Source organism: Eurypyga helias, unplaced genomic scaffold, assembly GCF_000690775.1.
Source record: "Eurypyga helias isolate BGI_N326 unplaced genomic scaffold, ASM69077v1 scaffold6580, whole genome shotgun sequence".
NCBI lineage: Eukaryota > Metazoa > Chordata > Aves > Eurypygiformes > Eurypygidae > Eurypyga > Eurypyga helias.
In genome coordinates, this window is record NW_010227527.1 from 9,907 (window position 1) to 30,143 (window position 20,237).

Sequence of the window (20,237 nt, forward strand, 5' to 3'; positions counted from 1 at the left end):
TAGTCTATGACTTTGTATTTTGTTTTAAACAGTGCTCCTAAACAATCTCACTGATTCTGACTTTGCACCGTTTACACTATAGTATGTATTTTAGGTCTTGTTGACCTGTATGATCATGGCTTCTCAGGGTGATAGAAATGTATTTTGTTCAGTCCTTTTTGAGGGATAAAACTCATGTTGAACTGCTGTTAATAGAGTAAAAATAGTTAGGATTGTGTATTTTGAGGTCTGGCTTACAATAGTTTTGTGTTTTCTTCTGAAACCCATCTTTGTAGAACCTGTTTCTTATATTTCTGTTTATCTTTGTCAAGACCGGGAGTTTTTATTTAATTACAACTTTCCAAAGTTTTAGTATCCTGCTTTCCTTTAAATTTCATCCTTTGGTTGGACTAGAGCATATGGGGAAATGGAACTGCATTCACAGAAAGCATGGTAAGGCTAGATGCTTGAGTCACTTGTACCTCATTTGTTTGAGGTAGAGCTTCTTCAGAACTTTGTGATAAATGGAATACGTATTTTCTGCTTGTCCTGACGCAAGTTCCATAAGTGAAAAAGAGGAGGGCTTTGGAGGATATTACAACCTACAGTGTTTTATTCAGTATTTCATATATCCTTTCTTGGCAAAGAACTCTGGTTTCATTTCTCTAACTTTTATAAAGGAAGTTCTGCATGCATTCAGTTCAGTATTTTAACGTGCCTGTTGTCATTGTTTAAAAGTAGAATGATTCACAGTGACTTCACTTGAGGTCTCAGCATATCAGAAGTGTCATTTAATCCAAAATCACTGCCAAAATGTTGCAGTCTTTTTCATACCTCCTTTTCATTTTGTACAAAGTAATTTATCTACAAAAAGATGTGTAAGAAAAATGGCAAGTACTCATCTTGATGTCATCTTGACGATGATTTTATAACCACTCTGTTACAAACACAAGATAAATACTCCTTAAAAATCTAATGACGTTTTTTGCAATGTGCAGTTGAAGTTGGTGTTTCTTTTGACTAGCTTTTATAATAGTTTTGCACAGTTGTCCACATAGTTGCTGGTTTTGGTGTAATAAATGGGTTATTTTAGTATTTTTTTTCAGTGGTGCTTTGTCCAGAACCATGCTTGCCTCTTGTCATGTGAAAGAGGAGCTTGTTACTGCAGTCAGATTTCTTTGGAAATGTAATGAATCCTGCTCTGTGTTCTTCTATTCTAGAGAAGTAGCTACTAAGGGGAAGGAGGGGGGGAACCGAGCAATGGCTTAATTGATATTTGCAGGTAACCTTAGAATATAGTACATACTAGTTTAAATCCACTGTTGATGGAAGCAGTGTAATTTAAAAAGGAAATGGTGTGTTTAACATTGTTTTCTCTGTGCTGATACTACTGTGTGCATTTTAAGTGCTTAACATCTGACTTCAGTGCCAAATGAAATACTGCAAGACATTTGTTGTGTTGTGGATTTCTTCTCCCTAAATGCCTTTTTCAGGGGATTTCTTTTCATTAGTCACTACCTTACCTATTTTGTGTTAGGGTCGTAATATGCTTTCATTCCATGCATAGTTATTCTGAAGTATCGCTTGTGTCAATGTCTACATGTGAACTTCTTCCCTCAGTTGACCTGCAGATACTTCTATTCTTTAAGTCATGTGAACTTCTTCCCTCAGTTGGCTGCACTTACCTGCAGATACTTCTATTCTTTAAGGATGCAGATGATGTTAAAGAATGCTGGTTGTTTTATAGAACATGGTTCTCTGATAGTAGATTTGCAGGTTTTGTGGATTGCCTATCTGGTAATGTATTCAGTCTGAGTCAGCAAGAATAAGCCATTCCTAAAGGCTTGTATATGTGAAAACCAGAAATAAGACTCTAGGAAGCAGCCTTGATGTAGTTAAAAATAAGAGTAGCATGAGCTGCAGAAGATGCAGGTGTTGCTATTATTTGTTGTACTAAAAAGCTGTAAGTAAACAGTGATGCGTTATAGCCGTGTATGGGGGATCCAGGTTCTTACCATACTGTGTGTTTCTATATTTTATTGTTACCTTAAAGTTCAGCTGACAAGCATTGCAAATACCAAGTAAGATTTGTATTCTTCTGTTTCAGAAATATCCATTTGGCATGCCTCCTCCACCTCTGCCAGTGTCATTAGTGTGAGGTCATAACAAAAGTAAAACCACTGAAATGGTTTGGTGCTAGAATTATTGTTGCTACCATTTAGTAACATGACTGTTCAAACAAGCTTGAAAAATCTGTTTATCACATTTAAAATTAATAAATGACACTGTAGTAGTAAGGGTTCTAGATTGATTGTCTCTCATCAGTCCTGTGAAAGTATACTTTGTACAATACACTTGTCTGAAACCTCCTGAAAGCTTGTGCTATGTACATGGCTACTTGGTTTAGAGGGATTTTTTCCTAGCAAGAAAATAAGTGCTTAAGACAGGATTAGTTGAGGACAGCATTCTACTTGTATTACTTTTATAAATGCTTATGTTTTGTTCTCATAGGTAAGCCTGGAACGGATCCCAATTCAGCAGCATGGGCAGCTTACTATGCTCACTACTATCAGCAGCAAGCACAGCCACCACCTGCTGCCCCTCCTGGTGGACCAGCTACAACCCAAACTAACGGACAAGGTAGCTGTTCAGTAAAATGGATACTTCTCTTACGCTGGGGGGGTAGATTTTTTTATTATTATTGTCTTCATGTAAATGGTAAATTTATTGTAATGTATCTGTCTTGGAAAACTCCTGCTTTACAGCCTTCAGTGTTGCTTTTCTTAATGTCAGCAGTAATAAGGGTAATGTGTTTGTCCTGTAATAAACTCCTCCAGAGAGAATTTTGCTGCAGCTTGGGATGACTTAATTACATCTACATAGTGCAGTCAATCATAAGTAAAAATGAAATGAGCCAAACTGTTGATTGTCATTTGCTTAAACAGTTGCATTGCTTCCAGTGTCTGCAGGACAATTACAATTGTAGTATTTAGTGGTATTAGTGTAATTGTTGTGCCTGGGTGAGGCTTACCACTTAAATAATTGGTAGTATTTTACACTGTGAGGGATGTGCTTTTCCTGAATCTTGAAAACATGCTGAGCATTTGAACAATCCTTTTGTTTCTTTTTTGGTCTTTTACTAATTGTTTATATTTGTAGTAGCTTGTACCGTGTAGGTTTATGTCAGATTCAAGTGGTGTTATTTGGGGTTGTTACTGAAAAATTCAGCTGATAATTTGTAAATTGTTCTATGTATGAAACAAAACCCAGTAGTTTTAATTTAACTATTTTTAATATAATTCAGGAGATCAGCCAAATCCAGCACCAGCAGGGCAGGTTGACTATACCAAGGCCTGGGAGGAGTACTATAAAAAGATGGGTACGTATGCATGTGTTTTTCTGTTGTTGTATGGTGGAATGTTTTAGGACGCTTGTATGCCTTGTTTGAGGAGGTGGGCTTTTTCAATCCCAAAAAATGCACAATCCATGTGTCTTCTGAATCATATACTCTGAACCCTGCAGAAAAACAGACTTTATTTGTGTTGTGTTTAACGCATTTACTTGTACTCATGCTAGTAATTAGCTTTGCGAAAATACATCATACTTAATGAAATGTCTATATTTGATCATTGGGAAACATCTTTGAGATAGTTCAATCTGAGTATTTTAAAGTATATTTCATAAGTTTTGGAGTTCAACTTTGACCTATTTCATGAAGCTGTAGTTTGTCTTGTTTGGTAGTTGTTTTCCTAATGCTCTTAAGTTTACAGATTTTTGTTTGTTTGTTTTATTTTGTTTTTCCCCCCCCTTTTTTTCCCTCTGCATTAGAGCTGCAGGTTACATGTTGTTGCTAGCTTTTTCAAAGTATTTTGCTTGAACTGATGTACAAAACTGAAAGGTATTTATTTGCTTGTTGAGGATTTCATCATTTACTGAATAAGGACAGAATATGTGGTCTTGATGCGTTGGCAAAAGGTGGTTATCTTTTAAATCATGAGAATGTCTTGCAGGTCAGTGTGATGTCCCCAGTGTCCTCCCATGGATACTGTATTTGATGTAGATTTGTATACTGAATGTCATTGCTTTCTCTGGTATCTCTGTCTGACCAGACATAAAACGGCATCTAGTTTAGATTTTTTGTTTCTTTGAGTGGGAGGGAAGGATTGATGAATTGTTTGCTTTCATCCAACTGCACCCCATTTTCTCATGGAATACTAAGAAGCATTTGGAGTGAGGATTAATAGTATGTTTAATTCTTCTTTCCAGCTTTCTACCAGGTTGATCTCGAATGATTTGCCAAGACATAACTACTGTTCTTTATTTTGGCACAGCATAAGTGATGAAATGAAATGGAAAACATATAATGATTTACTTCAGGAATTGGGTATCAGACTAAGAAAATGGCAACAGGTTTCCCAAACGTGATTTTTAAGATAACATGGGTCTTTCCATTTTTCCTCTTCGGTTTTATTCAACTGCTGCTTTTAATTTATGATCTCTATCAGTTCAGCTCACATTCTTCAATGCAAAGCTGGGGATGGGGGAGTTCACTGCCTTTTTAAGAATAATGTAATTGTTGGTAGGGCCTCTGCCATTTTCCTAATTTTTTATCTCTGGAAAGCGAAGTCTGGGTTGCATTCATCTTGCTTTGCTCTAATTGAATAATAGTCAGTTACAAGTTTCTGTGAGCAAGTTCAGAGAGGAGTGTGAACCCAAAAAAGATAGACATTGGGAAATGTAAAGAATTGTTCTTAAAATGACAAGACAACAACCATATAAGAGGAAAAACAGAAGGGTGGTTCTGCTCTTCATTTCTTCCAGTTTAAATTGAGTTCTTTGCTGAAGGAGATGTCTGGACCTATATAACTTGACTCTGTAAATCATAAGAACTTTTTGCTTCTTCAGCATGTTGAAAATCCTGATATGGAAGATACCATTTGTCTTAAGATCCACTTAGAAAAGAGGAAGAACTGCCTAAGTGAGATTGAAGGGCAGAGAATTCTCCTAGAGTTGATTTAGTGCTGAATAAAGGTGGGTTTCCCCACATTCTTGGCAGCAATGTTAAGTGGTAGTAGTAGATCTGATGAACTGGAAGGCAGGTTCATGTGGTCTCGAGGCTCTCAAATACAGCTATGACTGTGCTTCCTACAGTACAGTAATGCTCCTGTCCCCATTAACTTGTGCAAAAGGGGGAAGGTAGGAATTACAAGTCACTCTGACTCTCCTTTCAGATTTTCCACAGCACAGATAAGTACACAAACAGCTGTTCTGGGGAACTGAACTGAAACTTGACTTGCTGAGTCCAAGCAGGGTTTTTTTTGCTGCTGAAGAAAACTACTTTGATAATCCATGTGGCAAGCTTGTAGGGGTGACCGTACTGTGATGAACATGTTAGATGTGATGCTGCAGTTGGTGTTTGGGATTATCTCATACTTTGTGTGAAGTATGAATGATCTGAAAACTCTAAAGCAATTCTGAATATTCCCTTAAAAACTAATGCTGTTTTCCAAAGTGGCTTCTTACTGGTGCAGTATGACTCGGCTAATCACAGAGAACACTCCGACGTTTTTCAGTGTATAGAACAATGATTTGGAAATAACTTGTTTTCCAGCTCACAGATATAGGTGCAAAGACTGTATCTTTTTTCAGGCTCTTGTTTTGGTCAGGGATTACTGCTTTGAGTAGTAAATACAATTAAAATAAGACTGAAAAGCTGGTAAAATCACTCATGCACAGTGGTAAGTTACTGTACATGGATGTTGTAGTGTAGTTTTTTGGTACCCTACCTCATAAATTCAGAAAACTTATTTTAAAATTCCCTTAAGTATTACCAGGTAATAAGCTTTTGAAGACAAAGAGATACTGAATTGGAGACAGAGCATTTTTATTTTTCTCTACAAGACCTGAAATAAAGATTTGTGTAACTGGGCTCTTAAAAATCTCCCAGTGATAATCATTCTATTTAAACATGAAGTCATATTTTAGCAAACAAAACCAACCTTCTGTCTGATACCCCAGAAAACAGTTCATTAGAGTCTAATAATCCTGTTCCCCAGAAGGTTGCTCAATGGTCTTGTGTCCAAGTAAAAGGTGGTGTGGTTTCAGGTAGGGTTGAAAACTAAACCATCATCACATGGAACCTGCCCCTATGTTTTTTTGATAGCGGGACAGAAGATTAGGTGCACATGGAATTGTACAGGGTGCAGGCTTGCATTATGCTGGGATTTTTTTGATGTAGTGGGATTAGATGTGGTGTTTTGGGGTTTGGTTTTTTTTTTTCCTAGTATTCTAGAAAAAACTTGCGACAGTAGTGGGTTTTCAGTAGTATCCTAATTCTGACTGTAAAACTTCCATTTGAAAAAAGAACCCTTTAAGAATGTATCACAAATGCTGTATCGCAGCAGTAGTAGTTCTGGTTTGGAAGTTCAAGAAACGTTAAGCACTCCACATTAAAATCCTGTCTGAAAGCATGCAAGTGTGAGGACAGATGGTTGGATAGAGGGATAGGGTGTGTATAGGCAGGTACGTACAGCAGTAGTAACTGTAAAAGCACCTTTCAGATAAAAAAAATTGGGAAGATGATTGTGGTAGTAACTGGAGTGTGTTTATTTCTGAAATAAGAGAAGCGAAATGTGTCTGAGACATACCTTCCTGTGAAGAACAGCATGAATGAGGTCCTAGAAAGTTGGCTGTAACTTTTTTTTTGGATATGCTGGAGTCCTTTTCTATTAGTCTATTGCCTTCATAGGGTTTTTAAGCTGCAAGCTGATTTTATTGGAAGGACTGGTTGTTCTCAGCCATAAGTCTGGGAGAATGTGTCTGTGTGTACCCATAGGTGTGTACATTGTTTCTAGAGCACTGTTATTTCTAGAGGAATGGAACTTAAGCAGAGGTTGGAAGGAGAAGTTTCAGGACTATATTCTGTGGTGAAGTAAATGTTTAGAAAAATTAATGCTTGTTTTTTAAAAAAAGTGTAATCTGCAGTAGCCTAGCAGTTGCATTAAGGATGCCAAAATAAGTGGAGTGAATTGGTGTTTGAATTAATTAACACACTCTGTACAATGAGATAAAAGTCAGTCTTAGGTGGGTTACAAAAAGTAATCTTGCCTGTTGACCTGTTACTGTATTGTAAATGCTACCTGTGGTTCAGGTCACTTTGTCAGCAGGCTTTGAGGTCCTTTGCTCTGGAACATGATTCAAGAGGTGGAAAAAACTGTCCTTATAGTACCTGAAATTTGCTTTACTTGGGTATCGTTACATTAAAATAATAGCATAAGTGGTTAGGTAAAAGCAGCAGTGAGATTATTCAGAAGCTACGGAGGAATATTGCAGGAAGCCAAGTTGCGGTTGGGTTTTGAAATTTTCTCATTCCTGTGGCAGCAGCAGTGCTATATGATTCTCATTACTTGTAGGTCAAGCGGTTCCTGCCCCGGCTGGGGCTCCGCCGGGCGGCCAGCCAGATTACAGCGCAGCATGGGCCGAGTACTACAGGCAGCAGGCAGCATACTATGCCCAGACAAGTCCACAGGGAATGCCACAACACCCGCCAGCACCACAGGTATAAAGTTTAAGTGATTTTTGGCTGGCTTCTGTTTCAGTGGTTATAGACAATTTTTTTGCATGTCTCCTGCTTTGTTACCTTTGGAGTATGCATCTTTTTCCCTAGCGAAATAACTATGAAAATAATTCATAGATGACTTTGTTTACGTGATAACTTGAGTTCTCTATCTATCCATGTTTGGTGATATTTTTTTATATAATTTTTTTTTTTTAAAGGCAAGGGAAAAAAACGAACATAAAAACTTTTTTCTCCCAGGGTTTTGAAAACCATGCAAGAAGCCACCACCATTTACATTAACCAATTTTTCTTTCTTAAAGGCTTCACTCCTGAGTTAGCTTGATTTAAACGATTTTCTTTAACTTTTTGTGTATCTCTTATGTATCTCTTCTGCACAGGGCCAATAATAAGAAGTGGACAATACAGTATTTGCTTCATTGTGTGGGGGAAAAAACCTTTGTTAAATGTATGGATGCAGACGCCTTGATGAAGATCTTAATTTTGTTTGGTTAAAAAAAATAGTGTTTTTTGAAAATGTACAAAATATCTATCACTACTGATAGGAGGTAATATTTCTGTGTAGAAATGAAAAATGGTTTGTTTTTAGTATTAGTGTAGATGTACACATTCCAGCAAATGTATTTGCAAATATGTGGTCAATGCTTTGTGATATAAATGTACTTTTTCAATGTATACTTTATCACTTTTAAAATGCCTGTTTTGTGCTTTACAATAAATAATATGAAACCTCCTGTGTCGGTAAGTTGGATATGTGGGTATCTAAAGAATTAGAGGATTGATTTGCAACGCTGAATCAAGGTACCTGTACTCAAAGGAGATTTTTCCCCCATCCCCATGAAACCTTTTTGAGTTTGAAAAGTTGTTGTTAGCATGTTTTTCCCCTCTTGCAGAATAGTTGTAGATGGAGGATCTCTTTCATTCATTGTATTTTGCTGCCTAGCACCAGTAATCTTGATACCTTAATTTTCTTTCTATTTGATTAAAACTGCATGTTTGAGAAGGTGATCTTTTGGCATACTTCCATTGCATTAACAGTGAAATTTCCTTTTACACATGACCACTGTTTCAGACCTGTGCAGCTGCTATAACAGATAACTTGTTCTTAATTGAATACTTCAAAACTGTTCCTGCATAACTGTTTTACCGATTTTTCAGACTAGCTATAAAATTTAAGTATGATGTGCTTAAACCTTCAGTTTAAAGTAGTCCACTTAAAATTCAGTGTAGAAAAGTCAATGTGGTATGCATTAGTAGTTACAAAAATTGCATCTGTCCTTAAAACGCTGTTTTGTTTGAGTGGTGGGGAGTGGTTGAGAACTTCCTGCAGAGCAGATAACTTCTGTTTTTGTAAATATTCAAGTATTTGAATCAATTGATTATTTTTTTATATATACTTGAAACTTCTTATTGCTCTAATGCTCATACTAAAATTTTGATTCTCTTGAAATCCTGTTTGCTCTTTGCATATTTATTGGCTCTTTGCATATATTAGACTACATGCAATACAGTCTGTCTTGCCATTGTCTGTTGAAGTGCAGGTTTGATCCAGCCAGTATAGAACTAGCTCTATAGGGGTGAGGAGGACTGTGCTGTGTATCATCCTTGATTGTTCCTTCAAGGAGCATTGCACTGTAAGTACATCAGAATGACAAATTGATGAACTGCAACAGTATCTTTTTGTCAATGTTCCACATAATGAAAATGCCATACTTGTGTGACTATTATGTTGGAATACAGTGCTGATATCTTAGGAAATCATAATTGCTTCTTAATTCAGAAACATAGGTGTGCATATATATATACATACACATAACATGAGCTTTGTGGGTAAGTATTCCTGAAACGTTTAGCAATAGCTAAAGAAAATCATGTTTCTATTTATCTGAGTAATAGGGGTTTTTTTCATTAGTACACCTGAGACAGCTGTATCTTTCAGTGTTTTAAAGTATGCATATCTTAATGTTGAAGTCTTTGGAACCACTTGTTAGACAGAAGTTGTCTTTGTCTTCAGACAGTTTGCAGATATGTAGTGATGTAGGTATGTTTTAAATAATTCTATAACTGTTTCTTGCTTTATCTTTTGGAACACCATAATGTTGCTTTGAGAGTAAATTTTTTTAGGGTGGCTGCACAAAAAAGTTAAAGTTAAGGCTTGAAAACTGAAGTAGTTTATTCAGGTAATTAGCAATGTATGTATTGTGCTGTAGAAAGAGAAGAAATTATTTTTATCCCTTTTAAAATTAGGAATTATTCTGGTAGCTTAAAAGAGGCTAGGACAGTATTTGCTATCGTTAGTGTAGGGTATGAAGTTTAATAGTTCAGATATTTTGCATGGTATTTTGTAGATAACCTTATAGAATGGTGCATTTAATTTTGCTCAGTTTAGTACATAATACATTCACTGGATTCTTTTATCATTCACAAAATGGAGGCTGTTGATTTTGATACATTTAAGGTTTAAAATCTTTATTAATTGCAAACAGTGCAATTATTTATACTTCACAGTGCCTTCCCAGACCTTCCACCTTAGGTTCTGCTGCAAAAAAGCAACAGGTAAGCACAACCTAAGGAAGTATATAAATTAATATATTTCAGTACATTAATGTTGTCCCTGTGAGATCTTTGTGGTTGTGTATTGAAAAGCAATCTGCTGCTTCCCCAGATGCATTGTTACTCATGGTTCCATTTCAGTGGAAAGTCTTTAAAGTTTTGAAACAACTGTTTATATTTCTAGGTAAATATGTATCCTTTTTTTGGGTTTTTTAGAAGACATGAGTAGATTGCAGTAATTAAACTTGATCAGAATAAGTGATTTTTTGTTCTTTTTCCTCAAATAGATAATTGTTGCATTTAAAGAATCAAAGCCTTTACAAATATGCAGTAATTACTTTGGCTAGAAATGTCAACAGCCTTCACAAATGTTTTTTATGGTAGGGCACTATTCCCACTCAAACCCGTAAGACCTAAATATAAAGAAAATGACTTCCTGTTGTTATCACTGAACTTGATAACTTGTCTTACAGTTACAGTGTGTTAGCAGAATTTTCAGATAACTTAGTTTGCTTATTCATACTTAACATGTTAGGAAAATTCTGGAGTTTCAGAGATTAGTATGTTTTAACTGAAAAAGCATGTGCACCAATTGTTTAACAGTACAGCAAATAATATTTTATCTATATAGCAGTCAGTGTATCCTGTTTCTTGATACTTTAACTGAATTGCTGTATATTTGGGTAGCTTAAAATGTTTGTATGTCTTACAGATGGTCTGGTACAGGTTTTTGTTTCTGGTTTTTGTTGTCTTTTTGGTTTTTTAGCTTAAAGTAAAGCAGCATCTATTTGGTTTTTTGTTGATTATTCTGTTTCTGAAATGTGCTGCTCCTCTTTCAAAAGTCCTGCTTATCTGTACATCAAAGGAAAATATTCAAAAATACTGCCTTCATTTTCACACACAGTGCTGAAGATGCTGCAAGCACCAAATCATAGCTCATAGAATCAGGTCCTGAGATAGTTACTACCAGTAAAGAGGAATCCTTTGAGTGTATGCCATTGGTGAGCCGATGAGCATGGACCATAGAAGGGCTCCATGTAGAAGGTAAAATTGGCAAAAGAATAACAGATTTGAAATGTATCCCATACATAATGATGTAGGGTATAATTTTTGTTTTGATCATTTTTCATTATTTAAAGTATTCTTCTTGTTTGACCATAAATGTTCCATAATCTGTTTAAACTGTGATTTAACAATATAAACCATCTATTTTAATTTATATTCTTCTAAACAGCCAAGCTTTAGATATATTGCGTTCTTGAACTAAATAGTTGTGCTTCAGTTTCTCAAGCCACTTAAGATTTCATCTGTAGTTTAATATGTAACTTCATTTTTGACATGAGAAAGGGTTAGGTGTGTACCATTTGGATTTTGATACTGTGAATTTAGTGTTGAGGTGAGTCATTTGTTCACTTCCTTATACATGATACTTTTTTCTTCAGCTGTTGTTCTTAAAATATCTTGAACAGTCTTTCAATTGTAAATTTAGCCAGTGGGAGGAGATAGAGAAGAAAAAGCCAGTTTGTTGGAATGTTGCTAGCATGTGAAGATGAGATGATGTTGTGTGTAGCATTTGAGGTGCATTGACTTCCAGCTTTCTCACTGCTGGGCCCACAGGTATGCTGTTCCGTGCTAAGCATAGTGCTTATTTTCCAAAAGTCATAGCTCTTCGGAGAACAGAAGATAGATTATTGGAGTCATCCTGATCCAGAAAGATAACTGGACTTCCTACTAATGTAATGAACTTTCCCAAAAGGTTCTTTAAATGTTTTCTGCTTTTTTTTTTTCCCCCTCCCCCTTAGTGTCCAACACATTAGGTAGAATGTGAATAGTATGAAAAGCTTTTAAAGGAAGCATAATGTTCAGAGTAGGAAAAGCATTTCTGTATCATTTTCTGCAGCCTAAGCTTTAATAGGACATGAGATGTCAGGTGGATGGATATTCTTCAGTCTGGCTTGATGAAAAGTCATCTATTAAAGTTGTCCAGGCAGACAGGATCTTTATTCACTTGCACAGTCTATCTTGAAGTATTTCATCTTTTTCCTAGTGATATTTTATTGGATGATTAGAAACTGATTCTCCCCTGTTCTCTTCCAAAGTAATTTTTAAGTTTTCCATTGCATGCTAAAAGCTCTTCATTTTGCTTTTTTTCTGGAAGTCGGGGGAAGGGAGGACTGGGCTTTTCAGAAAGCATACAGTTGACAGGATTCCCTCTTCCCTAGTAACAGCTTATGAAACTCTTGTATATGCACAAATATTTCTCTTGCGTGCATGTGAAATGCCTTTTCGTCCTGAGAAAAGTGTTCTCTGCAGAAACTACCCGTGTGTAAAAAGAAGATTGGCTTTAAAAGGCAACTGTGATGGGAACAGTGTCTTAGGGAGATGCAGCTTGGACTTGAGGTAAATTGAATGCTTTACAAAAATGTGGTTTTGAGCTTGCGTTGACACTGTATGTAATATGGGTTCACGTTAACTGTATAATGGTTTTTGTATGGTTTTTCTCAATAAATGTAAACTGATGGATAATAGCAATGGTTTTGTCTTTTTTTTTATGCTTCTATCCCTACCTTCAGTGAGGAAAGATACTGCAGCACCTAGTACTTGTGTGAATGAACATCACTCACATGAAATCAAGTAACATATATTTATATGGCTCTTTGGAAAAATATTCATTCAGAACATCATGCAGCTTATTACCCTTTTTCCCAAGATGCTTCTGAATTTGTAACTAGTTTATTGAGACAACAGAGAGATTTCCAGTCAGAGCAAAGAACAGTCAGCAAATTCAACTGGAGGAAAATACCTTTTTGAAACAACTACATTAATCTAGCTTGCTGCAGCTTGCCTTGTCTTATGTTATGGCTTTATACACACGTTCTTTAATTTAAAATGTCTATTGTTTGTAAAATTACTTGTACAGAAGTTTAAGGTGAACAATTCAGGTGGTGTTAGCACAATGACGTTAATTAGTGTTGATACCAAGAGAGATTCTTAAGAGAAAAATAGCACAGTGACCTTAAGCAGACAATGTTTCAAGATGCAGCAATGAATTTATTGCATTGAGAGAACAAAGATTGAGAGGTTAGGCACTTTCTGAAAATCTTTTTCTTAAAGCTGCTTCCTATCAACTTAGCTATGATAGGCTCGTATTTTGTAACCAACTCTTCCTGTATCGTTTAAGCAGTGAAGAATTAGAAGTTGTACAAGCTAATGTTGGTACTGTAAAGATGACTACAAGCCTTACTGAGATAGGTTTTTGCTTTGGGATTATCAATGGCATAGGTTGGTAGGAGCGTAACTGTTCACATGCAAGCCAAGTTTAATGCTCTGAAATGAAACAACAAAAATAAGCAGTTATGTAATCTTTTATTCTTTAAAAATAGTACACTAGGGTTTTTTAAAGTCATCGATAAGTATTTCCTTTTGCAAGTTAAATGCTTCTGGGATAAAGTAAAACAGCTTAAATATTCAGTGTTCATGCAAAATATACCAATAGATTGCTACACAGGTTTCCAGATCGTGTCTGTAACTTCATACTGTTACACAACAGCTGGGCTTCAGATGTGAGAGTACTGCTACACTTCAGCTTTTTTCCTTTAGTTGATCTTTCATACACTGATTCCTTCTCTTTAGCCTTTAATACTGATCTATGTATCTAGCAAGGAACCCGGACACTCTCGCGATTTGAAGGTTGCTCTGATCTGATGCAAGACTGACAAATCAATGCATATCCTTGCTTCCTTTAGTTGGCCCCATCGGAGAGAGAGATGATGCAGTAAGAAAGTTTTGAGGGGAAGAAAGATTCCAGCTAAAGTAGAGCATTAGTAGTCATCAGCTAGAAGATAAAAGGGTTAAGAGAAACAGATAGTTAGATTTTTTAGAACAGAAGAAATGCAAGAGGAATATTTGAGAGTTCAGCAAATCAGAACGCTAACTCTTACTTTCAATGGTGAGAATACAGGTGCTAGCAGATGTGCCTCTGTTGTTGACTGCTTTACACATATATTCCCCTTCATCTTCTGGGAAGGTCTCTGGCAAATAAAGGCAATAGGTTTCTCCTCTTTCGATGTATTGATAGTCCTCAGAGTCCTGTAACATTTCCCCCTCAAACCACCACGTAACTTCAGGCTTTGGTTCTCCGGTAATTTTAACAGTAAATCTCACTGGCTCGCCATCAACAACTGATGTGTTTTTCAGTGACTTCTTGAACCAGGGAGCTCCAGATCGAGCCTGATCCTCCTCATCTTCGCAAGCAGAACCATTCAAGATACTTCCCTCCTCCTCTTCTTCCTCTTCCCTTTTCTGTTTTAAAATAAGGCAATTCAGAAGATTTAGAGTGGCAGGAGCAGTACAGGTGATACGTGGTGACTTTTCTGTAATCAAATCTGTGTCTGAGAAGGGGAAGTGCCACACCTATGCTCACTAGATAATGCACTGAGTCTGGATGTGGAACATACAGCCAGATGGGTTTTAATGAGGCTGGAGTCCTGGGGTAAAATGTAGGCAGGAATGTAGGCAACATTTTCAGACCAAAGGATATGATGAACGTTCTTTGCAGTATCTCTCGTGCTTTTCACGAATACGTGAAAACGCCAAAAGCCACTTTACATCACTAGCAATTCACAACAGCTCTTAAGTGCAATGTGCCCTTCACACCCCTGGCCGTGTTGCCATCGGTGCCAATCGGAAGCTAAGTTAAATGACACGTAGGGCTGAAGAGCGGCTGGACCTTCTGTAAGGCAGCATCAATTTCTTTTTGTTCAAACTGCATGCGTAGTAACTTCTGTTCTTCGATTCTCCTCTGCTCCTCTTCTTCTCTGGCTCTTGCCATTTGCTCAAAACGGGCCTTCATGTTTACTTTATGAGTAAAGGGAGACACAGATTTCTTGGCTGGTCTCACATCTACCTCATCATCCTTGGGGGAGGAAAAACAAAACAGGGTTTAACTCATTAATTACCTTTTAAATGTGTGTATGATAATAAACCCAGTTTTGTAGAGCGGTAGTTCTTATGTGAGCAAAGCCACCCAGAGACGTGTTTTCCTCAGAGGTTTAATATTTGGTTCAAGATCAAGTCTCATAGCAGCTTATCCAAGGGACAGGGCCAACTACTTGCAAAAGTAGTTTCAAAAATGTTAGGTAGAAAAAAAATAAAGTTTTTATCACACAGCAGCTGAATGCTGTCTTGTGGTAATGGTAAATCTTCACTGACTTGACGTTTATACCGTGATGTTAAGGTCGCTTCAACACCTTACACAGACTGACTTTAGAGACACAATTACAGTGTCAGTCATTACATTAAAAGCTCAAAAATAAAAGACAGGCTTTGAGCTGATACCACTGACTACTGCGGATAGGAACCTCGGGATGATGCTTGGGTCAGGCTCACTGCTGTTAAGGTTCCTCCCCAGGCTTACGTCATGAGAGCTCACACTGGTGTTTGGGATTGCAGCATCATGGTGGTTTATTGGTTAGACTGATAGCGTCAGTTCTTTTTCCCCTCTGAAAAAGTGTGAAATGCTCCAGTCTGAAGCATAGGCGAGTAGGCCTCTTTGCTCTACCCTCAAGTGAGTAAAGATGATAAAGACCATCTTCAGATGGTACTGTTTGCATTTATTTAGGTTTGGCAGTTTGGTTTTTTTGGGTGGGGAGGGGGGGCTGTTTTAAATCTTATAGTGGAGAATGAATTGGAGTTCAGGAGGAACAATTCATGTGATGAGTTAGTAGATTAATTCTCTAATATGAATGTTTCAAACCCTCAGGCTGGCAGGTTTCAGATTAAGATGCTGAATTGAGGACTTTGAGCAGAAAAAGAGATCTCTGCTTGACCAGATGGCTGATAATAACTGGTGCTGTTGCCTTCAGGGGTGCTGAGGTGAGACTTCCTAAAGCAGCCAAAGTAGGGGACAGGAAAGAAGGAAGAAAATCATTTTGGAAACAGCAAAATTTGGTGAGCAGCAGCACTGTCTACTCCTGCAGCAGGAGGGTGCTAGTTAAGTACATCAGGAACAAACACAGAATGCAACTTACCTCTTGAAATTTTTCAGCTTCCCTTTCTCTGATTTCTTCATCCATTGCTCTTCTCTTAGCTCGCTCCTCTTCAATCTTCCTCTGTATTTCTTCCTGAGACAACTGTCCTATTTTTTCAAACTTGCTTTTTAAGTTCTTTGCCTGAATAGAACCACTTTTTTTTAGCCTTATTAATTCTTCATATTCTTTGCTTGGCTCAAAAGTTTCACATTCTTCTTCCAGCTGTTCAGAAATTACAGAACGTGTAAGATGAAAAATGCCCTGGTTATTTTCATGACCTGTTCTCCCCGCAGATAGCTGTAACTTCATACGCTTGAACAGTTGTAGTTACCTGAAATCAGCACAGAGACCTTTTCCCTCTGATTTCTTCCCCTCTCACTATTCTCAGGATTATTCCATTTGTATCACATCTAAACTTGATACAGATTTTAAAATACCTTGCTTGAACATACCCCTTATTCAAGGGCTGCTGTCAACAGACCATCCTTCAGAGACTCAGGAAATCAGACCCTTGGCAACACAAAAACTTAGTTGTCCTCGATCTCTGATTTACCTCTCTGACTTACTTGCGATATGATATGAAATAATTTTCTAAAATACAGTTACTTTTTTTTAAATACAAAAATAACTACTTTTCTATTAATTCAGTAAAAAGCAAATGGCTCTTCAGGACGTCGTGGCCGGAAAAGAAATGGCCATTCTGGATCCTGTAGTCAAACTATGTCTGAAGCTGTAATTGTTGGTATTTTAGTCCCTCCTTTCACGACCTCTGCCTGACAGTAAAGATGTATCTGCATTGCAGTTGGATGTCCCTGTCTGTCCATCCCTGGGATGTGACACAAAATTTGCTTGTAAAGTTCACAAGTTGGAGCCTTTTATTACTCACTCCAGCTTTGCTTCACAAAATAAATAGATAAAAAAATGTAGTCCTGTGGCATTCAAAGGGGAGTAAGAAAGAATTGCCACCCACAACCAAATCAAATTGAAGTGTAAAGTTCATAAACTTGATGTTTTCCACATCTGGAATGCCAAGCAAATTCTGTGTGTGATTTTTAAAACCAACTGTGACACACTTCAAGTCCTTAAAACACTGATAAGAAAGAAGTTGAGACCACTGTGATTCTTTCCTAATCAGTTAACACAGCATTCCCTTGAGGAAAAGCGAGAATTTTGCTCTTTCCTACTTTCATTTTTGTTTATTCAATTGGGAACTAGATGCTTCTGTTCTAATATAAATATTACGTAATCTTTCCAGTAATACTGTAGAACTTTCAGGAGGGACTGTACAACAAAATACAAATTTGAAATTGTGCTTTTAGTTCAAGGGTGGCGAGGGATAAAAGCCATTCTCCTGGTAAATTAGTGGCAAAAATATGTATCTTATTACAATATACATATACAATGTTATGTTTTTATGTTATATTTTTAAATTATGTTTCTCTATTTCATTCTTTTCACATATTGAAAGTGCTCATTTAAAATTCCTTTTAAAGGAATTTTCTGTTACAGTCTCGGGCTTGGAGATTTTAATAACTAACTCAAATGTCCTATTGTATTTTTATTCAGAGCATGCTTAACGTATCTTTTGATATACCAACCTCTCCCATTTCTTCTCTCAATTGTTGAAATTCTTGCTTTTCCATTTCCAACTTCTGCCTACGCTCCTCTTCTGTGCGTCTCTTTTCTTCTTCCATTTTTTGCCTCAGCATCTCCTCAAAATTAATTTCCAGTTTACCAGGTATGAGAGATTCTTGAGAAACTGTTTTAAACATTTCTGGTGATTCGTCATCCAGCACCTGCTGGAAATTCAGAGCATTAATGATACCTGTGGTGAAATCACAGCATCGCTCAGACACTTGGAGTCCGTAAAGGTGACCAAGTATTTTGCCACCCCTGCCACAGTACAGTAAGAGGCAATTTGACACTGTGGGTATTTCTGTAATGTTTTGGGAGGGAGTGTGCTTGGGGGTTTGTATTTGATTTCAGTCCTTTATTATTACAATACTAAATTTGTATAATGAAGGTGTTACTAGAAGGCAGAGGGGTTTTGCCAGATGATGGAGAGGATGTCCTCTGAATGCAGCTCTGGGTCCTGAAACAAATCATTCTGTTTACTTCCCAAACTGTCATTAGACAGAGTGCTTGTGTTTAAATGTCACTGCTCATGAATGCAGAAATACACATATCTCTAATCTTCTTCAACGTGAACTGAATTACATTCCTGTTCCTAAGTAATGTTAGTATTCCCGGTAAGGATAATGGAAAAGAATTTTCTACAGGAAAATCCTGTGCACAAAATTATATGTTGCCAGTTCATTGCTTTGTACAACCCAATAGCAAGAGTTTTCTCCTTTCCTGTCCTTTCTCAGGCTTCAGATAGGGTTGGGCCGTGACAGTCATTCACGAGCAGTCTGCTTATTTTGTGGACTAACTCATAAGAAGATGGTAGGGCCTAGGAACGGGGATTTTCATTCCATCCAAAAGCAGGAGGTATAAGAACAGTTATTATATCAGACTGGATTTGTCAAAGCTAAGAATTACTAAAATATGAAGCTGTATGCTACAATAAAGGCCAGTAGTATAACAGTCTGAGTTAGGCAGAAATAGGCTAAAATAACTTACTGATAAAACCTATGTAAATCTGTGTTTGTGCGTGTAACTGTGTAAACGTATTAACAGAGATTGTCTGAACAGGAATGTTTTGTAGATAAATATGAGATGAGGTCAGGTACTGGTCTAGAACTGGCACTGTTCAATCAGCACATCCTCGAAAAGCCTTGTGCCAAACACTCATGAGCCCAATGTGCCTCAAATTGTAGGCACTCCCAACAGTAGTCATCAGTCAAATGCCACAAAGAATTAAAGGAGCAAAACTTTCATTTGAGAACATGTTTTGACTAGCTTCATTAAGAAACAGAAAATTTTTTAAAAGATTCTTTAATACTCCCTTTTCTCTTTGCTACCTACTGCCACCTTTCACTGCTGTTAGTGCCATCCTAGTTCGTACGACTGTCTCAACCAGCTTTGCCTTTCTGTTTGTCACAGACCTGTCGATAGCTTTTTGGCCCACTCTTGTACTGCTAATCACTATAGATTTCCTTCAGATATTCCCTCTGAGTAAGCTTACAGTTGCACTTCAGCCCCACCATTCCTTCCATTCTTCATTCGTTTTGCATAATATGAGCATATTTGTTGGAATTGTTACGGAGAATTGGAGTCAAACAAAGCTGTAACTATTTCCTTTAATGAAAACAATGCATAGCCAAATCGTTTTCAGAGGCTAACCACAGCTAAATTAGCAAAGAAATGGGAAAGATGCTTGTGATGCATTAGTTCATAGGCTCATCACTTCAAGAAGATGCAGAACCTAAGTGGAGAAGCATTAATTCAAAGTGTTCCAACGCATCTATGTATAGACATAAAACGCTGTGTGTGTGAGCAAATGCTGGCAGCTGTCTGCTCTGGGGTTTTGAATTGCTAACTTAAGAGAAGACTAACCCAACTTATTCCTGGTTAAAAAACACAGGTAAAAATGTAGCTGAATTGTGTGATGTACAAAACCATTGCGGTTAGTTCGGTAATATTTTAGCCATCTTTTGTGAAGTGTTGTTCTTTCTGCAAAGTGGGAACAGATGGTAGTGAACAGTACTGTAACAAACATTGTTTGTAGCACAGTCAAACAATTTTCAGTGGGCAAACAGGGACTGATAGACAGTAGAATGCTTTTATTTTGTGCGTGGACAGGTTCTTTATGCAGTCTCTCGTGGAAAGAGACTGACAGGGATGAGATGAATGCTTCAGTCTGAAAGTGATCACGTGGATAGTGGGAAGCACTGAAGTATAAAAGTAGCCCAATAGAGAGATTCTTTCAAAAGGAGGTGGCATTTGTGTTTTCCAGCAACAGTATTACTATTTCTGTGTGTATATACTTTCAAAACTAAATTAACATGAATAAACATGGACAAATGCTTAAATAAAAAATTGGATTGCATTTAAATTGCAATTTACTACTTCTGAAAGAGATGGCTAATATGTTCTTAAAATGCTTAAAAGCACACCTCCATAGCTGCTACATCACGTAGCTGTGGAATATAGGGAAA

General features: G+C 37.1%; 2 protein-coding genes across 3 annotated transcripts in view; one reads left to right on the forward strand and one right to left on the reverse strand.

Annotated features, from left to right (window-relative positions):
• FUBP1 (far upstream element (FUSE) binding protein 1) overlaps window positions 1–8,289 on the forward strand; it is a 17,925-nt gene extending 9,636 nt beyond the window's left edge. Inside the window, exons 17-20 of the mRNA XM_010156484.1 lie at window positions 2,491–2,619; window positions 3,284–3,358; window positions 7,392–7,537; window positions 7,936–8,289. Coding sequence (XP_010154786.1) covers window positions 2,491–2,619; window positions 3,284–3,358; window positions 7,392–7,537; window positions 7,936–7,944 — 359 coding nt within the window. The 3' untranslated portion in view covers window positions 7,945–8,289. The remainder of the gene's footprint in view (window positions 1–2,490; window positions 2,620–3,283; window positions 3,359–7,391; window positions 7,538–7,935) is intronic.
• A 5,338-nt stretch (window positions 8,290–13,627) lies between these two features.
• The window catches only part of NEXN (nexilin (F actin binding protein)), a 15,650-nt gene continuing 9,040 nt past the window's right edge, over window positions 13,628–20,237 (reverse strand). For both annotated transcript variants that reach the window (XM_010156474.1, XM_010156466.1), the window contains 4 exons: window positions 17,736–17,933; window positions 16,138–16,359; window positions 14,838–15,023; window positions 13,628–14,410 (listed from right to left, as the gene is read on the reverse strand). In XM_010156474.1, the coding sequence (XP_010154776.1) occupies window positions 14,039–14,410; window positions 14,838–15,023; window positions 16,138–16,359; window positions 17,736–17,933 (978 nt within the window). In that variant the 3' untranslated portion in view covers window positions 13,628–14,038. The remainder of the gene's footprint in view (window positions 14,411–14,837; window positions 15,024–16,137; window positions 16,360–17,735; window positions 17,934–20,237) is intronic.